This window comes from Prionailurus viverrinus, chromosome A1, assembly GCF_022837055.1.
Source record: "Prionailurus viverrinus isolate Anna chromosome A1, UM_Priviv_1.0, whole genome shotgun sequence".
Taxonomy (NCBI): Eukaryota; Metazoa; Chordata; class Mammalia; order Carnivora; family Felidae; genus Prionailurus; species Prionailurus viverrinus.
In genome coordinates this window covers 174,781,147-174,806,250 of record NC_062561.1, presented here as the reverse complement: position 1 = coordinate 174,806,250, position 25,104 = coordinate 174,781,147, and the positions used below count along the sequence as shown (strand labels likewise).

Below are 25,104 nucleotides of genomic sequence, written 5' to 3'. Positions count from 1 at the left end.
ACCAGGCTCAGCTACCTTGCCCACCCATCTGGGTACCACCGCCCCCCCTCCCGCCATTACTCCTACCCTGGGACATCTGGAAAATGGGCAGAGGATGATAGGGGCCCTTTAGGAGAGCTGCTGATGGTAGTTGTGGGTGGCCTGGGTCAGACCCAGACAGATGGGGGGGGTCCACCAAAGGGACGGAGGCATGTGTATAGGTGCCTCTTCCCTGACACCTCTTCTCCTAGGTCCTTCCAGACATGATGGCATGGTTGTGGCTCTCCTGCTTCCTGTTTCCTACCCTCATGGTGTCCGGTGGGTGCCTCTCCTCCCCTATCAGAGTAGCATTAACCTGGGGATCCTTGGCAGGACCTTCCAGAAGGAAGGGGCACTGTCTCATCAGCAAACTCCCAGCTCCTACGACCCAGCCTCATGCTTGGCTGCCTTGGGGAGGCCTGGGGAGCAATACAGGCCCTGGCGGGTGAGCTTGGCTGAAGGTTGGGACTGGTATGGGCTCCCACAGGGGCTGGTGGGGGTCAGGCTTTGCAATAGCATCCAGGTGTTCCAGTGATCTATGTTCCTACAGTGGCAGCCAATGTGGCCCCAGTGTTCTCGGGAAACATGACGAGAGTGAACTTGCCTGAGGACCTACCAGTGGGTGAGTAACCATCCCTGTGCAGAGACTGGGTCAAACCCTTACCCAAAGAGGGTGCCAGGGCCTCCCTTAGGAGCTAGCTCCCCATCCTTGCAGCTGCGTGGCTTGTCAAGGGGCAAAGGTGGACTGATGGGAGTCAGTTCCAGAAATTTGTTTTCTCCTCCTCTTCAGCTTTTGCGTCAGGGCCCTCACACAACATCAAATAACCAAGACACCCCATGAGGACATTCCTCCTGTTTCCCATCACTTTCTGGTGTTTCTGATTTCCCCAAGGAGAAAGGATCCACTTGGGACAATTCTTTCTCTTCCAACTCTCCCACTTGCTAACCTCCCTCCAGTCCCTGTTTTTAGCCCCTAAACAGAGAGTAGGTTTCAGACTCAGAGCCTTTCACACACTTCTCTCCAGAAGTTAATAAGTTTGCTTTATTCTTATTGCCTTTGTTTGTAGAGTTACTTTCTATCTGTGGCAAGTGAAATGGATTTCTATTTACAGCCACGATCTAAAGCTTGCTTTTAAAATAAATGTACTTACATGATGATAAGTGGATTAAAAGAAGGATCGTAAATAATGAGATATTTGGTTATGGTAAAGATGGTGGCAGGGGTGCCTGGGTGACTCGGTCGGTTAAGTGTCCGACCTCGGCTCAGGTCATGATCTCACAGTCCGTGAGTTCAAGCCCCGCGTCGGGCTCTGTGCTGACAGCTCAGAGCCTGGAGCCTGTTTCAGATTCTGTGTCTCCCTCTCTCTCTGCTCCTCCCTGTTCATGCTCTGTCTCTCTCTGTCTCAAAAATAAATAAACGTTAAAAAAAAAAAAAGATGGTGGCAGCGTATAAGAGGGGATGACATTTGGGAAATATCGTTTTGGAGGAACCATAGGAACTGAATACCAAATTCCCAGCAGGATGTGGATTGGAGAAGCAGAAACAAAGATGACTATTTTCACTGGGATATAGGCTCAGCTGTACATTATAGACCCCAAACAACCAAGGTGTAAACAAGGTCAAGGTTTATAGTTCTCTCATATAGCCATCTACAGCAACAAGTCCAGGGCTGTCTGGGGTTCTGTTCCATGAGAACAGTAGGCTGTTCCCAACTCTATGCTCCTGGTGTCAGGCACCCTCCCTCCTTCCACGTCCAGGTTCTGCCTTCCCTCAGGTGCGGCCCTCATCCACGTGGTCCAAGATGGCTCATGCCTCACCCTATTCCAGCCAGCCAGAGGAGGAAGGGGCAACGTGAGTTTGGCCCTTTGTCCTAAGGACAGGCTCCAGACTCCACACACGCAGATTTTAGCATCATATCCACACCTAGCTTCAAGGGAACCTGGGAAACGAAGTCTTTACTCTGGTTGACCATGTAACCAGCTCAGAATCTGGGCTTCTCTTACTCTGAGGGAAAGGAGGAGTATGACTACTGGGGGACAAGCCACAGTCTTTGTCTTAGCATCAGAATTGGGATCTCAGATATGCAAAGCTGCAACATAACACAAGAGACTGCATCAAAGGAAGTGAAACCCAGAGTTTGTCCTGGGATTCAGATGCCCAGATCTGAGGGAAGGATGGGGGTGGACTTTGCAGGCACAAAGGCCACGTGCCTTTGGGTGTGGTTGCCAGGACAGCGAGATCTATTCAGGGTTATATTAGTAAAAATTTAATGCCCAGGATAAGGGAGGTAATAGTCTCATTTCACTCAGAGATGACACAACGTCCCCTGGAGGGCTGGGCTGGTGTCCAACCATTTGATATTTATAAATGTTCTCTGTACAACAGAGAAGTAATGTGTAAACATGAACGATATTTACATATATTTTCATAGCTGTTTGGTCATAGATAAAACACATACATACCTTCAAACAAATGTCACAGATGTTACAACCCAAATGCCTTCAAGATCTCCATTCTCTGGGGTAAGACTTTAATGTCTAAACAAAACAGCTTAAGTCCCCATGCTAGTTCCAGAGGCCCCTCCTGTGGATGTTCTTTTGGAGCTTGAGGCTCACCTCTCGTTCCTTCTTCCCTCTCCGTGGCCAGTCCCTGGTCCCCTCCAGCCAGCTCCAGCCTCTACTGAAGGTTTGGGGAGAAAGCAGGAATTGCAGCATGAATCGGGAAGCCACACTCCCTGTTGTCACAAAAGTGTCCACTCGGAGCCTGGTCAGGTCACCTGACCCTTGTCTGTCTCTCCTCACCTCCCCTGTGGCACACTCCTCCCTCTGCAACCTCCCTGGAAACAGAAAACTAATTCCTTCGTTGTTCAGAGCAGTGCTCCCCCCTCCCTGAGCCATACCAAATGAGGGTTTTTTATAACCACGTGGCTCTTCTCTGAACTTTTTTTTTTTTAATTTTTTGAATGTTTATTTATTTTTGAGAGAGAGACAGAGTGCAAGAGGAGGAGGGGCAGAGAGAGGGAGACACAGAATCCGAAGCAGGTTCCGGGCTCCGAGCTGTCAGCACCGAGCCCGATGCAGGGCTCGAACCCACGAACCGAGAGACCATGACCTGAGCTGAAGTCGGACGCTTAACCGATAGTCAGGAGGCCTCCTCCTTGGGCTTTTAAAGTAAAGGATGATTTCCTTGTTCCTGAGACAAATTCTACAGCTCTCTTCCAATGGGAAGTATTTTCAGTCAGATTTTAAAAACTATGTCATTTAGACTTTCTATTTTTTTTTTTTTATTTTATTTTGAGACAGAGAGGGAGAAAGAGAGAGAGAATCCCAAGCAGGCTCCACAATGCCAGCTCAGAGCCCGACACAGGGCGCAAACTCACGAACTAGACTTTCTATTTTGAAGTATAATATATGTACAGGAAAGTGCATTGAATTCACATGTAACCTCCACTGGATCAGGAACTAGGATGTTGCCAACACTCCCAGGTCCCCTTTCTCATCCCTTCGGTCACTCCCTGTCCTTTCTCTCCCACACAAGACCTCTTTTTCTGACACTAACGCTATACAATAGTTTAGCTTCATCAGGCGGATTTTTAAAAAATATATAATTATGGTGTTTTAAATACCAATTTTAGGGGTGCCTGGGAGGCTCAGTCGGTTAAGTGTCCAACTCTTGATTTCGGCTCAGGTCACCATCTCACAGGTTGTGGGATCAAGTCCTGGGTCGGGCTCTGAGCTGATAGCCTGGAGCCTGCTTGGGATTCTCTTTCTCTTTCTCTCTCTCTCTCTGCCCCTCCCCCACTTTCTCTCTCTCTCCCCCCTCAAAATAAATAAATACACATTAAAAAAATTTTTAAATATATCCATTTTTGTTTAGTGACAAACTATATAATTCCTTATACACAGAGACCTAATACATGTCTTTTATTGATTTCTTATATTTAATTTCTTTTTTCAGGTCAACCTGAAAAAAAGAGCATTTAAAGAGCATTTGTCCACGGATACATCTTTCTATGCCCATGGACAAATATAAACACATAAGGATTTACACCCACCTGCTCACCTCCCATATTTCCTTAGGCATAAGGGCCACATCCTATAGCACTGTAATTGAACCAGGATGTGTCTTACAATTGAGATAGTCATCTAACCCAGAGTGACTTTTCTCCCCCCCAAAACAGTCATTAAATTGACAGCGTGTCTCACGACCAAGGAAAAATAAAGTAGACACTAACATCTTTTTAGCAGAACAGTGGTCTGGTGGTCTTCCTGGAAGAGGGGGCTTGGGGGGAGGGACTGTAACCAAGCTGTCCAAGAAGTTGTGGGAGGAGCTGGGACTGTTTGGCTAAAGAAAGCTGACTCCGGGGCACGCTGATGAGCTTGTCTCTGAAAAGCTGTAATGGGCAAAAGGGGAGGACTGGGTCCCTGAGGCCCTCAGGCTGGGAGCTGAGCCACACGGCACTTCTGCCTTTGTGAGCCCCTTACTCCAAAATAAATATGAAAATTATATTTTATGACAGAAATGAAATATTCTCGTGCATCCCCTACAAGTAGCAAGGGCTCAAGGGCACCCCAGCTCATGGCCTTTGGGGACCTGTGGGTGGGAGTTACAGGGAAACACTTTGGTGAGATGGAGAAAGCCCTTGCTCATGGACATTTGTCCAACAATGGGAGGGGGTGGCTGAGGAGAGAGTAAGTTTTGATGCTGGAGGTGGCTGAGCGGAGGTTGGATGTGATAAAGGAGGTGAGGCCCTGGAGCAGGGTTTGATGAATCTGTAAAAAGTTTCTTTTAGACTGGTGAGTTGAAGGCCTTGGGATTTTCAAGTCCCCCGCCATCTCTGAGCCTCCGCTCTGCCCAGGGACATGCCCTCCGGAGGCTCAACGAAAGAGCCGGGGCTCCTGGGAGGCCAGCAAGTAGACGCTCATTTGTGCAGACGGTGTTTCTGGCAGGCTCTGGGGGCACAGTCTCCGGGTGAAGGAAAGGCTTAGAGGAGGCCCAGGCACCTCCAGAGGGACTCCAGCGGTCCTCGTCTAGGATGCACCCAGCAGCTGCAGCTAGATACTTCCATTCCAGTCATCTCTGGTCTCTTCTCAACCAGTTCCAGGGAGGCAATCTCAGGGCCAGGGGAAAGGGAGATGCTTGGATAACAGCCCACCCTGCCGTGGCCAGTGCAGATGGGGTCTCACCGTAGAGGAAATCAGCATGATGTTATCAAAAGGCCACGGAGTGGGTGCTGAGGAGCAACAGCCAAACCTGACATTTATGACCACAGCGGGCAGAGCCCTGGTGGCCGGGAGGTCCCAGAGAACACAGGGCCCCTAGCCCAGCTCAGCTAGGCCAGCGCCGGAAGAGGTGATCATGGATTGTAGGCATTCTCTGTCCCACCTTCAGGTGCCGAGGCCTTCTGGTTGGTAGCTCAGGACCGTGACCAGGACCCTCTGACCTATGGGATTCGTGGCCAATTTGCCTACTTCTTCAATGTCACCCCAGCCACTGGGGAAGTGAAGCTGGCCAGCCCTCTGGACTATGAGGTAAAGGGCAGCAGCCTGGGAGGGCCCCGTGAGGGGGGCGGGGAGGTGGGGGCCCTGTCTGTGCTCCCACCCTGAGCGGAGTCCACCTCGGGGCCTCCTCTCTGCCCGCTGCAGACGCTCTACCTGTTCGCCATCACTATCTCCGTGAACGACGGTCACAACAACCCAGTGAGTTGGAAGGCGGGAAGGGAGGGCAGGGTGGTCCTGGGATCGGAGAGGGGAGGACCAAGGGCCACTCCTGACTGTCCCCTACCTCAAGCAAGCAGAGAGGGCCCTAGTTAACAAAAACTGAATTTGATGTTTATTTTCATCCAAATTATACTTGCCCATTTTGGGTCACACAATATTACCAAGATTTTAATATCGTTATTAATTTACTTTAATTATATAAATATGCTGTTTATAAGTATAACATGAATTATATTAATTTATATTAATATAAGTGTTAATAAAAGACAGGTGCTAAATACCTCCCTACCTTAGCTCTTTTGAGCCAATTGCTTTCAACTCCCTTGGCTGAACAAGCTGGTATCCGTGCTCATGTTTCTAAATAACACACTTAAACCACTGTGCCTTATGTCTGTGAAAGTGGAGGATTTTGTCTTCATAACATATTCCCCAAACTCTGTCCATTAAAAAAAATAATTTTAATGACTTGGATATTCATGAACATACTCTCTTCGTAAACATCTCAAAAGTTGCAACTAAAGCTCAAGTCCCTGGGATGACACTTCCCTAGCCACCCCAGCGGAAGCGTCCACGGTCACTGCTCTTTCACACCCCTCACTATGCATTTACACGCACACGCACACACACACACACACATGTATGTATGTATGTAGATATATACATACATCGACGGAAGAAAGATTGTCGTTTTTGTGCATTTTCTGAAACCCAAGTGGGATCTTACTGTATTTATTATCTTGAACTGTGCTGTCCACTCAACAATTGGCTCTGGAGCTCTGCCCATGTCTGCTCACGAGCTACCTGTTTCTTGGAGTATTTTCCAGCGTGGGGACGTACCATACTGTGTTAGCTGGTCTCCTCTGATAGACACCTAGGTTTGTTCACAGCTTCAAATTATGGCAAACAAGCGAAAATGACCATTCCTATAATAGGACAGGCACATTTTAGATGTTTTAGAAATGACCTAATTATGTCTGCAACTTACTCTGAAATAGTTCTGTAAACACATGGAGAGCAAGAAATCAAACAATGGGTAAATCTAGATGAAGAGTATTGGGAGTTTTCTGTACTATACTTGCAACTTTTCTGGTGTTTGAAGTTGTATCAAATACAAGATTATCCCACATATTGCCTAATTGCCTGAGAAGTGAAGTCAACTTGCACTCCCAACCCAGACATTGCTCCCTTTGTCTTCTCAAGCGCTCACATTTTCCAGGCTCACCTGGGCTTTCCTACCTGCAGGTGCAAAAGGAAATGCATGTGATCGTGGAGGACAGAAATGACAATGCTCCCGTTTTCCAGAATACTGGCTTCTCCACCAAAATCAATGAGGTAACATCTGCCTTAATGGGTGTGTGTGCGTGTGTGTGTGTGTGTGTGATGCGGGCATCCCAGAAGTTCTTAGAGTGCAAAGAACAAGAGACAGCCAGCAGGGGGTCCAGATCAGGGAAAAGCACCTCTTAGAAGGGGCAGCTGCAGGAACCAAATCCAGGGGAATGTAACCCCATGAACAATAGTTACAGCAACATGTTAATCAGTCAGACTGGATTAGAATGATTTCAGTTATGAAAGCAATTTTTTTAAAGGAATTGGTTTTCTCATGTATCTGAAAAATTCAGAGGTACACTAACTTTAGGCATGGCTGGATTCAGGTACTCAAACCATGTGATCAAGAAGAGATTTCTTTCCATGTCTCAGCTCTGTTTCTCTTGTTGTCCCCATCTTTGGGCAAGGGGGCCATTCTCTCTTGTGGTGATGAAAGTGTTCTCTGAAACTCTAGGCTTTGCAACTTGAACATAGAGTGGCTCTTTCTCCATAGTCCTGGCCAAAACTCCAGAGCTGACTCTCATTGGCTCATTTTGGGTCATGTGCCCATGAACCTAGAGGTATGGAATGCTCTGATTGGCTAGGTTTGTACATGAGCCCTCCCTTCTAGCAAGGGAGGACAGCCCCACTTGAACTGCCTGTGTGGGAAGAGGTTCCCCAATGGTCCCTGAGCAGCAAATACAACATCACTCCTGGATCTTCATTACCCTGTGGCTTTGAAGATGATAAGATATAAGACCCCATAGTAGGCCAGACACAAGACCAGTGGAATCCAGGCAGCCATTTGACTGTGATGGAGCACCTACTATGTACCAGGCAGTGTCCTTGGTGCTGAGAATATTTGGTAAATAAGACAGACTTGGTCACCACCCTCAGTAGCTCACATTCTAATGAAGAGTACTGATAATAATCAATGAAACATTAAATAAGCAGGATTATTTTAGACAGTGTTAAGTTCTATGAAAAGCATGAAACAGGACAAAATGGAGGAAAGTGACCAGGAAGGGGGCTGGTTTAGGTTGAGTGGCCAGGAAACGTTTTTCTGAGTAGGTGACATCTGAGCAGAGACCTACCTGGCAAGAAGGAGCCAGCCATGGGATGCTCCAGGAAAAGGATGGTCCAGTCAGTGGGACAGCAGATTCTAAGGCTTTGAGCTGGGAATGAATTTGGGGTGTTCTAGGGATAGCCAGGAAGCGGGTGTGAGCGGAGGGTAGAAGGTGAGGAGGAGGTGAGGTCAGACAGGTGAGCAGTGGCCTGACCTCAGAGGGCCATAGAGGCAGTCTGGACCTTATTCTGGACAGAATGGGGGAAACATTGGAGAGTTTTTAACATAAGAGTGATGTGGTCTGATTCATGATTTTCAAAATTCACTTTGACCACTTTGTGGAAATAGTGAAGGTGTGGACAGGTCACAGCTGGCAAAGGCCTCCCCAGAGAACCTTCCAGCTTTGCAGGGTGCTGTCTGGAATATACTGCTATAGGCTACAGAGAGCCCATGGGAAGTTTGAGCAGGGGAGTGACACATCCTGGGTTCCTGAATGATTGCTCATCCTTATCCTGAGGGGCTCTGCAAATCAGAAGCCAGCTGAGGTGTTGGGGAGAGGAAGAGGGGGTAACATTTCCCCCTCCCTACCTCCCCCCCCCCCAGTTGTCTCCAGAGGCCCAGCCCAGGTGGGAGGGAAAGGGGAACACTGGGTTTCAGGCTCTGGAATACATTATCCCTGTGGTACAGCTGGGGACACTGAAGCTCAGGGAGGGGAAGTGAGTGCTCAGTTATGGAGGGGATGGATTAGAGTTCCTCATTACAGACCCTGCCAGTCGGCTCCCTGGTGTTCTCTGTGACGGCCAAGGACCCGGACACGGAGTCTGCAGGAGCCGTGGTGTACTCCATACAGGCGGTGAGCGTTGGCAAGTCCCTGGGAGTTATACGTCCCACTGCCCCTCATAGCCACCAGGGGGCAGCATCTCCCACACAACCTGCAAGAACCTTGAGTGTCGGCTTGAGGACAGTGTCCTTGTGGTGGCCCAGCCCTAGCTCCCAAACCTTTCGCTGGCCCCTGCTGGACCTCACTTGGCCAAGCTGTGGACAGGACCCTCCTTCTCACCTCCTTGCCCAGGGCACTGTCTGGGCCCTTGCTGAGTTCCTATCACACCGCCTGGTGGCCGACTGGAGATGTTCAGTGTCTTGTCCAAGGGGGTGTTCAGTTCTCCTGAAGACAAGTTTGCTAGTGATAGCTCCTGTTAACTGAGTGCCCATGATGTGCCTAGCACATACTTTACTTCATTTGACCCTTCTCTCAACCCACCGATGAAATATCTGAGCTCATTTCCCAGAGGCAAAAACTGAGGCTCAGAGAGGTTATGTGACCTGGTAAGAGTGGCAGAACTGGTCAAGAGCAGAGCCAGGATTTGAACCCAGGTCTCTCAGAGGGGAGCCTGGCCTGACTGTGCTCTGCCTTAGGTCATCCCTAGCACTGGAGACAGCCAGCACCTCTTCAGGATCTTGCCCAATGGCTCCATCATCCTCAATGGCAACCTCAGCTACAACAACAAAAGTGCCTTCTATCAGCTGGAGCTGGAGGCCCGCGTGAGTGGGGGCACAGACGGAGGGGTGCCGTGACCTGAGGCCTGGGCTCACAGGGACCTGTCTCCCCACAGGACTCAGGCGGCATATACAACAACAGCTTCATCACCCAGTGCTCCTCGCCTGTCTTCCTGTCCATCTCTGTGGTCGACCAGCCGGACCTGGACCCCCAATTTATCAGAGAGTTTTACTCAGCCACTGTGGCTGAGGATGCACCCCAGGTGTGCTAGAGGACAAGGAGGGGGCCTGGGTGGGCCCAAGAGGCAAGGAAAGGGTCTGGGCCATTGAACCAGGTGGTTCTCTGCGCAGGGAACCTCAGTGCTGAAGGTGGAGGCTGTGGATAGTGACAGAGGCATCAATTCCCAGATGATCTACAGCATTTCCAGTGAGAATGGGGGTGTTCCCAGGCCGGGGGAGGGATGGGGGCTCTGCCAGAGCCACTGGAAGCAGCAGCTCCTACTGCCTGTCACTAGACTCCACAAGGCCCGGCTTGTTTGACATCAGGCCAGATGGGGTGATCACGGTCAGTGGATCCCTGGACCGTGAGCAGCTGCTGGAGGAGGATGAAGAGGTGAAGGTGCAGGTCACGGTGAGTGAGGGCTCCACTGCCCCCTTTTGCACCCCAACTCTCAGCTTCTGGCCTTAAATCTCCCTTCTCTCTGAGCCTTTGTTCTCTGAGTGCTGCTCTTTGGCCTCTGCTCTGCTCTCAGGCCACCGAGATGCACCAAAACATCTACGGGCAAGATGCCAAGGTGAGCATATGGGTCACGCTGAGGGTGACAGATGTCAATGATCACAAACCCGAGTTTTACAACTGCAGCCTCCCAGCCTGCACCTTCACCCCCCAAGACACCCAAGTCAACTTCACTGGCTATGTTGATGAGCATGCCTCCACCCGCATCCCCATCGATGACCTCACCATGGTCGTGTATGACCCAGACAAGGCAGGTGCACCCAGACAAGGGGTGGTTGGGTGAGGGTGATGCTGGGAGATGACTGGGGGAGGGAGGTGGAGACTGACCCATAGAACGCGGTACTAAGATGCAAGGTGGGGAGGTGAGTGGTGGGTGTTGCTGGTGCTGATCATGAACAGTGGTAGAAAATTGGAGTTATTGGGCGATACTTGGAAATGTTGGGTTATGTTACGCTGATGGGTAGTCATGTGCTCAGGGCAATGCTAGGTGGTGGTGAAAAGAAAGGCAGTGTTGAGTGGAGGTTACTACCGGATACTACATAATGTTGAATGGAGTATAGTTTTCAGTGGTGTTGAGGAGGGGGTGGTGATGGGTGGTTGGTGAAGTTGAGGGGTGTTGGGCAGTATCGGATATTGGGGGATATGGCAGTGCTGAGCACAGAGTGATCTGAATGAGTGCTAAGTTGGAGAGTATTCTTGAGTGGAAGTTGAGCGGGGTGGTGTTGAGCAAGGAATACCTATGGATGGTATTTGGTAGTATTGGGTGATATTGAGTTGATACCAAATATGGAAGGGAGGATGGCACTGGGTGGTGGTGGGTGGGGAGATGTGATGAGTTAGTGGCTGGTGTTGAGTAGAGCGGAGGGGGTGTGGGATGGAGGGTGCTATGGGTAATGGGGTGATGTTGGGCATTACTGGTATTTGGTGTTGGTACGGGTGGTGGAGCATGTTGAGTGGGAGCTCGTAAGCAAGACTCAGTAACGTCTCCTGGGAGTGAGGGGAATGTGTCCAGGCTCTGTCTCTCCAGCCCAAGCCAGGAGTCCAGGCACCTAGAGATGTCTTCTTCCGATGAGCTCACATTTGCAGGGAGTGCACAGCCCAGCTTCCCCAGGGCCCTCTTGCCTCAGTGTTTTGAGAGCCCCCCACCAATGCCCCACCTATGGGACTTCAGAAGTCTGGGCTTCCTGAGGCAGGAGCCTATGGGCAGGGATTACAGGCAAGATACAGGTTGGTGTATTGTAGGAGGTGGGGGCTCTGCTCTACTATATGCCCAACCCTACAGGGCAGCAATGGCACCTTCCTCCTATCCACGAGGGGCCCCGATGCCGAAGCCTTCAGTGTCTCCCCCGAGCGGGCGGCGGGCTCAGTGGATGTGCAGGTGCTTGTGAGAGCTCCCGCACTGGTGGACTACGAGAGGCAGACAGTGATGCTGGTGCAGGTGAGGGGTGCTCTGGGGTGCCGGGGAGTGCGGTCCACGGGTGCTCTGGTCCCAATGCTGCTGCTGTTCCCTTGTCTTCAGGTCGTGGCCACTGATTCAGTCAGTGGGAACTCCTCCATTGCCCTGGTGACCATCCACATTAGGGATGTTAATGACCACAGACCCACATTCACCCACAGCTTGTACAACCTCAGTGTCTCGGAGAACAGTCCAGACGGCACTGTGGTCACCAACAGCATCCATGTGAGTGACGGGGACCTGAGTGGGCTGGGCCAGGAGAGACATGGAGAAGGGCAGACCTGGGGACCGTGATCCTGCCATGTCTCTGTGTCACCTGATGTCATCACGTCCTAGCCAGTGTGTACACATATGCGTGGGGAGTCTATTTGTGAATCTCAGTGTGTTAGGGGTTCTCCCTTTGTGTCAAGAAGCAGGACATCCCTGTCCCCATCAGTTGCATAGCTGACAGGGAGTTACATCATTTCCAAACAGTGTCCCATTGTCTAACTCTCTGCTCACAGGCCTTCGACCCTGACACGGGTGATGGGGGCCGCATCACCTACAGCCTGCTTCCGGGGAACGGGTAAGGTCTCAGCATGGGCAGGGGGCAGGTGGATGAGCGGGACCCGGGCCCGCCTCTCTGCCTCACAGTGGGGCTATTGTAGGTGGGTAACAAATAGGATACCAGGTTACATTCTAATTTCAGATTAACGACAAATAATTTGTTTAGAATAAGTAGATTGCAAATATTGCCTGGGACATACTGAAATATTTTTCATTGCTTATCTGAAATTCAAATTTAAGTGGGCATCCTATATTTTTGTTTGCTCACTCTGGCCACCCTGTGCAGGGCAGATGTCTTTGAGGTGGATCCAGACTCAGGGACAGTGACAGTGAGGAACAGCGAGCTATTGGACCGTGAGAAGCAGGCTGTGTACTACCTCACGCTGCAGGCCACAGACGGCGGGAACATGTCGACCTCCACCACACTGCATATCATCCTGCTGGATGTCAATGACAACCCGCCTGTGGTCACCGGCTCCTACAACATCTTTGTCCAGGAGGAGGAGGGCAATGTCTCTGTGACCATCCAGGTGCGAGCCGGCCTGGACCTGGCAGGTGGAACAGGGACGAGGGACCAAGCCTAGCTCTGTAGTCATGCCAGCCCTGAGATGGAATCTGGGCTCTCCTCTGTGGTCTTGAGAAAGTTAGTCTGTCTCTCCGGGCCTCCGTCTCCTCTTTGGAAAATGAGGACAATTGTGGCCACTAGAGAATAATGAGATAATGCATTCAGAGTGCTCAGTGTAAAGCCTAGCATAGAGCAAGCCTTCAAAAACATATAGTTCTTTTTAATTTCAGCCCCCGTTTCATTCCAAAAGGGACTTGAGGTGATTTTGATTAAAAGTAAGGTAAAAATGGGGGAAATAAGGAAAAAGAGAAAATAAGAATGGTATTGCTAATGGGCACAAAGGTAAAGTTAGAACCCAGAGCCACACAATTGCTAAGAGTGGGCTGAAAATTCAGTTCTGAGCTCCCTGATGGCCAACGCAAAACAGGAAATATCAGTAGCTAGGTTCACAGAGTCTATGAGATAAAAACCCACTGTTGGCTCCAAAGAAACATCAGAGACAAGCATCTCCCCTGAGTCATCTGAAAGGGGGCCTTGTAAGAAGCGGGAAAGAAACCAGGTCCTCAGAATGACAATCATGTGGCCACAGAATGCTCTCGTATTTCTGGGGCTGTGTGGTTTCCAGGGCACATTCCCACCTCTGGTGTCTCGACTGACTTGTGAAGCAGATGCTGTAATGATCCCCATTTCACAGAAGGAGAAAACTGAGGCTCAGAGAAGTTCAGTGACTTTTGGGGGCTTGCACAGCGAGTAAGTGGCAGCCCTGGAGCCAGAGCTCAGACCTCTCTGCCCTGAAACCTGAGCCTTTTCTTCTTTTTCCTCGATAACTTCTCACTCTGCTCTGTGAGCTCCTTGGGGCAGGAGCATTTCAGACCTGCTGCTGTAACCACGGTGCCCGGCGTTAGCCCCGAGAAGCGCTTGGTGAATTAACTGGCCCAAATTCAAAGTGCTGAGGGGTGAACAGACAGGGTCAGGCTTCTGGAGCAAACATCTCTGGCTGCCTGTACAGGAGGCATTTAATAACCAAGTCCCAGTGGAGCTGAGATGAAAGAGCTGAAGGTGGGGGATGGGCAAGGAGGAAGACTTGCTTCCAAGTCAGAGTAGCCCAGCCCTGGATTCAAAGCCCCTTTGCTGGGCCCCAGGTCCTCTCAGATGAATCCACCATATTTCTGCAGGTGCCTCTCAGTTAGGGGAGGGTGCCAGAGAGTCACCCAAGGGTGTCACCCGTGCTGTGTTAAAGACAGCACAGGGGACGTAGAGGCCCCGGGCAATCACCAACCTGGCCTGGAGTCAGGCAGAGAAGAGAGGCGTAGAAGGCATTGGGGTGAGGGGAAGGCATATGCAAAGGACTGAAGGAACCTGCTGCATTCTCCATGCTGGATCACCCTGAAGGCAAACCAAGCACATGTGTTCAGGACCCTGGCGGGACAGGAACACACACACACACGTACACACACGAATTGGGTGAAGAATCAACGGGTTAAAAAAAAAAATAACAGCACTGTAGTCATTGTGGGAAAATCAGAAACTGGTTGGACTTCACACTTATTTTATACTTGTTTGTTTTTGAATTTTGTTACTTTTTTCGTTTTTTAATGTTTATTTATTTTTGAGAGAGAGACAGAGACAGAGACAGAGAGCAAGTAGGGGAGGGGCAGAGAGAGGGGGAGACGCAGTATCGGAAGCAGCCCCCAGGCTCCGAGCTGTCAGCGCAGAGCCCAATGCGGGGTTTGAGCTCATCAACCGCGAGATCGTGACCTGAGCCAAAGTCGGACGCTTAACCGACTGAGCCACCCAGGCACCCCTGTTTTTGAATTTCGAATCCCCCATGCCCCCTCTCCACTAGAATTTCAGCTCCATGAGGGAATTGCCTTGATCATGGCTCTGTGATTGTCCAGTGCCTAGAACAGGGCTGGGCACACGGTAGGTAGGCAGGAAATATTTGCGGGGCAGATGATTGACATCAGGAGCTTAAGACCTCAGAACTCTTGCAAGCTGTTGATCTGACCCTCTGACGGAAGACTGAGGCTGAGAGATTGGCCAGCGTCCCACTGGCTTTAGGCCTAATTATTGCCCTTGAGTGCCAATGCTGGAGGGGGAGGCCAGGCTGCAGAAGGGGGGCTGGGGAGCATCTGGGAGCTGATGGCCCAATGCTGGTTATCCGCACAGGCTCATGACAACGACCAGCCAGACACCAACAACAGCCATCTGCATTTCAGCCTGCTGCCTGGCCCCTACAGTCACAACTTCTCAGTGGACCCTGATAAAGGGATCCTCAGAAACCTGGGGCCCCTGGACCGAGAGGCCATTGAGCCTGCCCTGGGGGGCCGAATTGTGCTGACCGTGCTTGTGGCTGACTGTGGTGTGCCTGTCCTCAGCACTGAAGTCAATATCACCATCAACGTGGAGGTAAGGCCTGGTTCGGCCGTAGGTGGGGTGCCAGGGTGGGCCCTGTGTTGGGGAGCTCATTGCGTACGGCCAGCACCCCACCCCTCCAACTTGAGTCACATTTCTGCCCTTTGCAGTATGGTGGGCAAGAGAGGTCTGGAACCAGGCTGCCTGGGTTAGAATTCTGGCTCCGTTGTGTGGCCTTAGGCAATCACTCAAACTCCCTGTGCCTTCACGTTCCTTATCTGTAAAATGGTGATAAAAACAACCTAAAGTGAGTTAGTGAATGGAAAGGGCTTTGAAGAGTGCCTGACCCAAGGAAGGTACTCCGTGAATACAGTCAGGCCCCCCTTATCCACGGTTTCGCTTTCCTTGGTTCCAGTGACCCGTAGTCAATAGCGTCCCCAAAGCAGATGATCCTTCTGACACATGATCAGGAGGTCAGTAGCTACCCACCGCTACATCGCTACGCCCATGTCATCCACCTCACTTCATGTCATCACATGGGCATTTCATCATCTCACAGCCTCACAGGAAGAAGGATGAGTACAGGACAAAAGGCTATTTTGAGAGAGAGAAAGAGACCACATTCGCATTATCAGTTATCACAGTATATTGTTATAATTGTTCTATTTTATTATCAGCTATTGTTCATCTCTTTCTGTGCCTGATTTATATATTAAACCCTATCATAGGTACATACGTATAGGAAATAACACAGTACATATAGGGTTCGGTACCATCTGCCGTTAAAGGCATCCTCTGGGGCTCCTGGAACGTTTCTCCCACAGATAAGGCAGGAACTACTCACTGTATTGGCTCTAATTATCATTCACAAAGTTCTACCTGAAACTCTCCTATCTCCTCACCACCGCTCTGGGGTAAACAGAAGGGATGAAAATCAGCATTTATGGGGTTTCCGTCACACCTGTCCCTGCAAGGTAGGGATGGTTATTACCATTTTATTGATCAAGAAACTGAGGCACAGAGGTGGCATAGCTTGCCTAGGGTCGCAGAATCGGGTTTTGAACCCAGTCTCTCTGGTTCTAAGGCCGCCACCAGCCCACAGGGCACCTTCCTTCAGAAAAGTGTTGCAACAAATGTGCACCTCTACAATGTCCGTGATGTGTTTGGCGCCCCCTAGGGCTGTGCGATGCACAGTCCGCAACATCCCACAGAGCAGCCCTGTGTCCCACTGGGTCGGGATGCACTGCTTCCCTACAAGGATCAGAGTGAGACCTCAGGGAACATGGAGGAACAGAAGCCAAATTAGGACTTGCCAGCTTGTTCAGCTGTCCTTGGGGTGAAGTAGGTCACGAAGAAGGAAGCAAGCAGAATTGCATTAGCTGAGCAAGTAGGTCCTTTCACACCCATGAACTAGTCCTCATAACAGCCCCTAGACTGGGCACTACGACCCATCTTGCAGAATGAAAACACTGAGGCCCAGAGAAGTCAAAGTCATGCGTGAAGCCGAGGGGGAGCTGGATTTGACTCAGAGCTGTGCTCTTAGCGACCCCTGCGACTTCGGAGGCAGCTGGCCGTGTGCATTGAGCCAGCAATGCCATTCTGGGAAATCACCCCCAGAAAATACATCTAGTTAAGGGGGACATGGCTTTGTTTTCAAAGATGTCTGTTGAACCGTTATTTAAAAAAAACTGGAAGCAAAAGCAGACACTTGTGGGCCACCCCGGGGAAGGGTTGGAAAAGCCAAGGGCACCCCCCCCCCCCAACACACACCAGTGTTTGGGAAGGAAGCTCTGTGCTGTAACAACAGTGGCAGCATTTGTAGGTGTGAGTGGCCAGAGCCAGAGAAGGAAGGTGAGAACAGAAAACAGTGGGCATCTGGGGGCAGGACCAGGTCTAAGCCCTGGCAGGTACCCTGAACTCATCTCTGCCTGAGCACAGGAGCGAGTGTCCTGGGGTTGGCTGAGGGCAGGAGGGACGGGAGAAAAGACGTGACAAGGGAAAGCTTGGGCTGCAGGGCCTTTGTGGAAACAGTGGCATTGGTGCCAACACAATAAATCCAAGAGATGGGGAGTCGAGCTGGGCCAGCAGGGACACTGATGGGGGTACTCAACCACCCTTCTGGAAGGCAGGGTCTACGGTGGCTCTGAGCTGTGGTCAGAGAAACAAGAAGGAGGTGGGGCTCCCTGAAATAGTAGAACTAGCTTCAGAGGTCCCGCGACCGGTCTGTGAGCCCCAGGTGTGCGCTCTGGGCTAGCTCCGTCCTCTCAAAGGCCCTTTTCTCATCTGCAAAGCGGACGGTGATCTCTGAGGAGATGCTGACAGCCTCTGTGCCTTGGGTCAGAGGAAGCACCGATTTCTCAGATGGGCTCGGGGGAGGCCGAACTGTGGGTGGTCCTGAGGTCGCTGGGCTCAGAACTACCTCTGCCCACAGGACATCAATGACAATCTGCCCGTCTTCAACCAGTCCATCTATTCCTTCTCGGTGAAGGAGAGGGACCCAGGTAAGTCCTTCCTGGGTCAGGCCAGGCACTGGGGCTGGGGCCCAGTGAGGCATCTGGTCCCCCCAGGGTGCAGTTGAGGGAGGTGAGAGCAGATGAAGCCGCCGATGCCTGGGCCAGGGGTCCCTGTGAACTCTGCCCTCACCCACAGGAGAGCCGGTGGGCGTGCTGAAGGCCTGGGATGCGGATCAGACGGAAGCCAACAACCGCATCAGCTTCAGTCTTTCAGGGAGTGGTGCCAACAACTTCGTGCTCCAAGGCTCGGTGCTGGAGGCTGGGTGGGCTGAGGGTCGCCTCCGGCTGCCCTCAGATGTGAGTCTGGACTACGAGACACAGCCCTTCTTCAATCTGACAGTGAGTGCTGAGAACCCAGACCCCCACGGGAGAGAGGCCACAGCAGAAATCCTTGTGGCTGTGGAGGATGTGAATGATGAACCGCCCACTCTGGACTCAGCCTCACTCCGGGGCGTCCGTGTGGCTGAGAATGGCTCGCAGCGTGGCCTGGTGGCTGAGGTGGTTGCTCGCGATGTGGATACCATGGCCCAGCTGGAGATACAGCTTGTGAACGTCATCTGCACCAAGGCCGGGGTCAACGTGGGCAGCCTGTGCCGTGGCTGGTTCTCTGTGTCGGCCAATGGCTCTGTGTTCATCAATCAGAGTGAGGCCATTGACTATGAGACCTGTGACCTGGTCACGCTAGTCGTGCGGGCCTGTGACCTCACAACGGACCTCCGCTTCCAGGGCTACAGTGACAATGGTGAGGTGGCCTGGCAGGCTGCGGCATAGCAGCCATGGGCTGGGACCTAAAAGGTCAGGGTTCGAATTCTGGCTCCAGCCCTTATCAGCTGTGTCACTGGGAAAGTTGTGACACCTCCTTAGGCCTCAGTTTACCCATCTGTCAAGTGGACTTGGGTAGTAGGTTGGCTGTACAGATTAAAAGAAAACACGCGTGTAAAATAATAATGCTATTATTCTGTGAGGCAGTGTAAAGGAAGGAACACGCTTCAGAGTGCTCGTATCCTGCCTTTGATTATGATAGCAATGATAACCACATAAGAGCTAGCATATTTTGAGAATTTGCTATAGCCAAGAGCTATGCCAAGCACCTTATAAGCATTTCCTTATGTTATTCCCACACAACCCGTGGGGTAGGTGATCCCTATCTAATTTTATAGATGAGGAAACTGAGGCACACAGCGGCCAGTTCAATAACCTAGCTTACACAGCTAGCAAGTGTCAGGACAATGTTGGGGTCAGGTGGGACATATCCAGGCTGGGCTCAATCCTGGCCTGACGCTCTTGCTGGATGACCTTGGACAACTTGCTTACCTTCTCTGAAGTATGGGGAGGATACACCCTGCCACAAAGGCCAGAGGAGACTGAGTGGACACCTCAGGTCAAAAGCAGGGGAGGGGGCTGAGAATGGGAGATGCATGGAGGGAGGCAGCTGGGAGTGTGCCTGAGGCCCAGGCTTTCTGGGTCAGGCCTTTGCCTAGAGACCAGAACGAGCCAACCTTGTTCCTCTAGGAAGCCTCGCCATCACCATCGAGGACACGAATGATAATAAACCCTATTTTCTGCCTGACAATAAGACTTTTGGTAAGCAGTCAGCCTTTCCCTCCATACTCTGCTAGAATTACCTTTAGGTAGCTCCCATAGACCCTCCTCAGGCCCCAAGTGGACCCTTAGAAAGAAAGAAAGGTCCCCAATCCTGCCTCTTTCCCAGGATTTCAAAAGGAGGGGGGATCTGAGTTTTTATCCCAGGTCTGCCCCAACTCATATCTGACCCTGGGCCAGTCCCTGCCTCCCTCTCTGGGCCTCAGTTTCCTCATTATCTGCACACTGGGAGGTGGATGAGCTGCTAACTAACGGCTCAGAGGCCATTGTAATGGGGGTTTCTGGTGACAATGAGTTCTGAGCTGGGCTTGTGGTCAGCACCTCAGACAAGTGGGCACGGCCCCGACTCCACTGACCCTTTCTTGTCCACATTTGTAGTTATCATCCCAGAACTTGTGGTGCCCAACCAGCAGGTGGCTTCTGTCCAGGTAAGTCCTTGGCTCCCGCCTTTGTCCATCACGTTAGCCCCAGGAGACACAGGACCAAGGCCTTCAGGCCTTTCAGCTGCCCCTAAAATGTTTTAACACTAGAGAGGAAATTTATTGGCTCCAACACATGAAGAGAAAACCCCAGGATGGAAACAAACACATGCCTGATTGATATGATTCAACTCCATTAATTGTTATTTAGTTTTTATAAAAATTTTCATGACCATAAAAACCATTTGCAGGCCAGATTTTTTTCACTACGCCAGAATTCTTGAGCAATACGGAGAAATCATAGCAACTGTAAATTAAATGAGCTCCTTGGAGATAAGTAATTTTCAGAGTAAAATTATAAACATACTTTCAGCGTTTTTATGGTGTTGGATGTGGGTGTGTTTGTTAGAGGGTGCCGGCCACGCCTCACAGAAGGCTGAGACCTCCCACACAGCCCTGGGGACCAGGCCTGCTCGGGCCTCTTACCGACCTGGGGAGCTGCCTGCCTTTCTGGAGCTCAGTTTCCTTCCTGGGCAAGAAGCTGGCAGTTCCCAGCAGTAGTCTTGAGGTTAACAGATGAGTGGTATGCCTGTGCCAGTCCCTGGGCTGTGGAAAGCGCATGGGTGTTGGAGATGGCTGGGCCTGACCTTCCCTACTTCGAGCTGGGCCTTCAGCAGCACAGCGTCTCTCTCAGAGCTCTGGTTTCTTCTCACAAAATGGGGATAGTAATTCTCCCTCTCCAGGTTCTTTCAAGCCTTAAAGAGTCTTCAAATCTTCAGCCGGTTGCAGTCCAATGTCATGAGTCTGGCCATAACTTTGACCCGTTTTCTTTAAATTGGCTCTTTTTTGAAACATAAACACCAGTTTTGGCTTCGTTCTGAACAGTAGGCTCATGGTCTGTATGTTGGTATATTTTTCTCTAAAGGCAGTAGAATGAATAAGAATGTTTGTGCCCTCACCTCCGCTTTCATGGCCTACTAGGGGAATTTGTATCAATGTCGGTAAATACTGAAATGAGGGATCTAAGGGAAGGTGCCTGGCACACAGTAGCTACTCAGGAAATGTGAGTATCCTTGTGCTTGTGTGTGTGTGTGTGTGTGTGTGTGTGTGGCAGTGGGTGAGGGGAAGCAAGGCAGGATTTCCATATGGGAAGGGGTTTGGGCAGTGACTTGTTGAGTTAGGGGGCCAGAAGCAGGGACTTGTCCAAACCTGGATTTGCAGAGCAAGAACATTGCCTAAAATGTTTGCTTAGTTGAGGTGGCCTGGAGAAGGCTGATGGAGATCATGGGACCAGTCTCCCAGGCCATCTTAGCTGCTGAGTCCTGCTGGGGGTGGAGGGGTGCCTAGCCTGGCTCCCAGGTGCCATCCACTCTTTCTCCCAGGCCAAAGACGATGACTCAGGGAACAACGGGGCCATCTTGTTCTCCATCTTCCAAGTGGATTTCATCGCCAAGGATGGGACCACGACCCCTTTCCAGGGCTTCTTCCGGGTCGCCACCTCATTGGAGGCCAATGTGTTCATTGGCAACATTGAGTAACTGTGGGCAGCCCCTGGATGGGGGGGGGGACCCAAGGGAGGGCCTCAAGACAGTGAGTTCCTCATCCTAGCAGGTACATAAGTAGGTTCCAGAGGACTTCAGTTGGGTCCCAAGACCAAGCTGTGCTCTTCCATCTCCAATAGGCTGGTGACCAACCTCGATTCCACCCTCCAAGGCACCTACCAAGTGACAGTCAAGGCCCGGGACAGACCTTCTGTGGGTCCTGCTCAGGAAGCCATTAACACCCTGAATGTGAGTGTTTGGCCCTGCCTCTAGTACCCTCTGCCTGCTCCCAGATCCCTCGTGCCTCATCTTCACCATGCCTTCCTCCTGTAGCTCTTCACTGTGGACCAAAGTTACCGTGTAAGGTTGCAGTTCTCCATGAACAAGGAGGAGGTGGGCGCCAACATGGAAGAGATTACAGCGTAGGTCTGGGGCATCCAGAGGGGCCTGTGGGGAAGAACAGGGCCTGGGAGTCTGATCCCTGACAGGACCTGGATGGAATGTATGTCGATTCTGTCCCTGACCTACCCCTGATTTTGTCTCTGTCTTTGATCCAGTACTTGTACCTGCAGTTCCTTTCTCAATGCTCCTAGAAGCCTAGGGTTGGCTGGGTAGAGAGAGGCCTAAATAGGGCCACCATGTACAGTTGTGAAGGCTGTGCACTGCACAAGGGCATTCTGCTTGCTAAGTCATAAACCCAGCCCCAAAGGAAGGGGCTGCCTTGCCTGATTTGCAGAGGTGTTACCTGCTTAGCCAGTGAAGCTGTCCAGAGAGGGTGCCCCTTTCTAATTAACACAATTCCTAATTCCACTGGCCACAGGCTGTACTAGGGCCCCTACCCCATGCCTCTGTGACATCTTCCCCCTTTGCAGGGCCCTCATTCAGGCCACCAGGACTACTGTCTACGTTGTGAGCATTCAGGACATAGAATCCATGACTCGGTGAGTGCCCACAGTCCCAGTGGTTGGAGGACAAGAAGCAGCAGTATGAGGGACCTGCTGGGTGGTTCTGGGTTGGTCACTTTTCATCCCTGCCCCATTCCAGGGCCCGGGGCCGTTCTTACCTCGATGCCTATTTTGTCTTCTCGAATGGGTCTGCCCTGACACTTGATGAGCTGAGTGTGTGAGTGGGGCTGCCCTTGGGGTGGGCAGGAGGGTGAGCAGGAAGCCTGGGGGATGCCAATGTCCCTCGGGCCTGAGTGGGGCTCTGTGGCCAGGATGATCCGGAATGACCAGGACTCCCTGACGCGGCTGCTGCAGCTGGGGCTGGTGGTGCTGGTGAGTTTCAGCATGGTGGAGGTAATGGGGGCATTGGGAGGGGGAATGTCAACCCACAACCTCCCTCATGCTTCTTCTCCAGGGCTCCCAGGAGAGCCAGGAGTCAGACCTGCCAAAGCTGCTCAGCAGTGTCATCATAGGATTGGGAGTGGCTTTGCTGCTGGTCATCGTGATCATGACTGTGGCCCTTGTGTGCACCCGGAAGAGGTATTGCTCCCATCACCCCTTCCATCTTCAACCCCACCTTTCCCACCATCTAAGACATATGGTGGGTAGAAAGAGCTTGGGTGTAGGCATCTGGTATACCTGTATTTAATCCCCAGAGACCTGTCGTGACAACTTGGACAGCTCATCTCTCCCTCCCTGAGCCTCAGTTTCCGCATCTGCAGAATGAGCACAACACGAGATTCCTCAAAGCACACAAGGAAGCAGTGTGCATCTTGCAACCAGCAGGATGTCTGGCACATACTATCCATTTATAAATACTGCTTCTTTTTCCCTTTCCAATATATTTGGAGGCAGCAGCCACCTCTGGATTTGACTCCAGGTCTTGTCGCTGGCCAGCTGTGGCCTTTGGCAAATCATATCCTATCTCTGGCTCCTACTTGTACCCTCCGTACATAGAGCTAACACTCTCACCTGCCAGGGTTGTTGTGAAGTCACACTCGCAGGGCCTGCACTAGGCACACAGTGGGTGTGCAGGGAGAGTAGCGCCCCACCTCCTCCTGGTTCTCCACAGCTACCACCGAAAGCTTCGGGCTATGAAGGCTGCCAAAGAGGCCCGGAGGACAGCAGCAGGGGTGATGCCCTCAGCTTCTGCCATCCCTGGGACTAATATGTATACCACTGAGCGGTGAGCGGGGGTCAAAGGGTGGGTAAGAGGCCCTGTGCGGTGTCTGAGGCTCCCAACTGCTTAAACAGGCCTTCTCTCCAGGGCCAACCCTATGCTGAACCTCCCCACAAAGGATCTGAACTTCGAGTCCCTATCCTCCTCCAGTGACCTAGACCACATGAGGTGAGCAGTGGCCCGCACAGCCAGGCTGGTCGGTGGTGGTGGTGATGGAGGCAATGGTGGTTCTTGGCCACAGACAGGGAGGACTGGGGCTGCTAACAATGTGAGCCCCACCATCTCCCCCACAGCCTCAATTCCCTGGATGACAACTCTGTGGACCTGGAAAAGGACAAGCAGAAAACCAAGGCAAGATGGGGGATGAGTGGGTGCCTGGGGCTTCTGACTTGGGGTCCTTCTCTGAAGGGGCGGGGTTCGGGACAGAGCTGAAGGAGCTGCTGATGACATGGGCATGTCCCTGCGCCAGGCCCCGGGAAGCCCCACGGCTTCGGAATGGGGTCCAATCCTTGCTCTTCTGCTCATTCGCCGTGACTCTGGGTGGGCGGCTTCCTTCTAGCTCTCAGTTTTCTCATCTGTAAATGGGGATGAGAACACTAACCATGCAGGACTTTGTGAGGATGAAGTTTGAGTGGGTATAAAAAACCACCTGGCATGACACAAGTGCTAAAAAACCTGGTTCCCTCTGTTCATACCCTTTATATGAAAGCTGGCAGGGTGTAGGCTCGAATAATCAGCAGTGCCATCATTTGTTCAATAGACGAGTTGGTTCAATTAGAACCAATTAGGGAGTGCGTGCCATAATGAACTGCAGGTGGGACCCCGGGTGGGATGTGTCCCTCTGACTGTGGCAGAAGGAGATGCCAAATTCAACCAGAGGCAGCGATGGACGGGCTTTAGAGTCAAAACAACCAGTGATCCAAACCCTGCTCTGCCTCTTCCTGGCCATGCGATCCCTCTGAGCCTCAGCCATCTGTAAAGCGGGGTACGTGATCCCTCCCCCAGGGGGCTCCTGTGGGGACTTTAGGTCACGGACGGACTGTGCCCAGCACGGTGGCGCCTGCCTTGGGATGCAGGTGGCAGGTACTGGACAGGACTGGCTCCTCGGCCCAGGACACAGGGCCTGGTGTTATTCAGGACTGGGAAGAACACCAAAGTGCTCCTCTGTCCGTGGATTGGGGCAAAGGCCAGAACAGACCCCCTTCAGGCCCACCCCTTCACCTGAGTGTGTCTGCACCACTAGGGGCTGTCGCCACCTCTGGGACACAGCCAGAAAACTGAGGCCCTAGGAGGAACAGGCGGGACCCCTGTAAAGGAGCCACCTGTCGTGGGCTTGAAGGCCCACTCCGCTAAGGACTGAGGAAATCACCCCATCTTGCCTCTGCCTTCACACCTTCCCTCCTTCTCCCCACAGAAGGAGCCCCTACACAGTCCAGTGGAGCTAGATACGGAACCCCTGGGGGCAGTGCTGTCAGGAAGGAAGGTGGACACAGATGGACAGCAGGAGCTCTCCTTCACCAATGCTGGCCTGGACACCACAGACCTGTGATGTCGCTGCCACAGGACCCAGGCTGCAGAACCCCACATGGCCCCCGCTCTTCCGTTGCACCTTGGAAGAGGTCTTGTCACCCCCAAATGAC

The 25,104-nt window shown here is 51.7% G+C and overlaps 1 protein-coding gene across 1 annotated transcript; it reads left to right on the top strand.

The window, feature by feature from the left end:
- The first annotated feature begins 245 nt into the window (after positions 1 to 245).
- On the top strand, positions 246 to 25,013 carry CDHR2 (cadherin related family member 2). The gene is made up of 31 exons (XM_047866799.1): positions 246 to 297; positions 569 to 640; positions 5,411 to 5,550; positions 5,665 to 5,704; positions 6,956 to 7,071; positions 8,874 to 8,963; positions 9,527 to 9,652; positions 9,724 to 9,870; positions 9,959 to 10,034; positions 10,123 to 10,238; positions 10,360 to 10,593; positions 11,626 to 11,781; positions 11,863 to 12,024; positions 12,303 to 12,364; positions 12,632 to 12,875; positions 15,080 to 15,319; positions 17,697 to 17,766; positions 17,915 to 18,520; positions 19,291 to 19,362; positions 19,759 to 19,808; positions 21,182 to 21,333; positions 21,481 to 21,589; positions 21,674 to 21,762; positions 22,213 to 22,281; positions 22,385 to 22,462; positions 22,557 to 22,617; positions 22,700 to 22,824; positions 23,357 to 23,470; positions 23,552 to 23,632; positions 23,758 to 23,815; positions 24,882 to 25,013. Exons 1-31 carry the CDS (start codon positions 246 to 248, stop codon positions 25,011 to 25,013), a joined length of 3,939 nt encoding a protein of 1,312 aa, XP_047722755.1.
- The last annotated feature ends 91 nt before the right edge of the window (positions 25,014 to 25,104 follow it).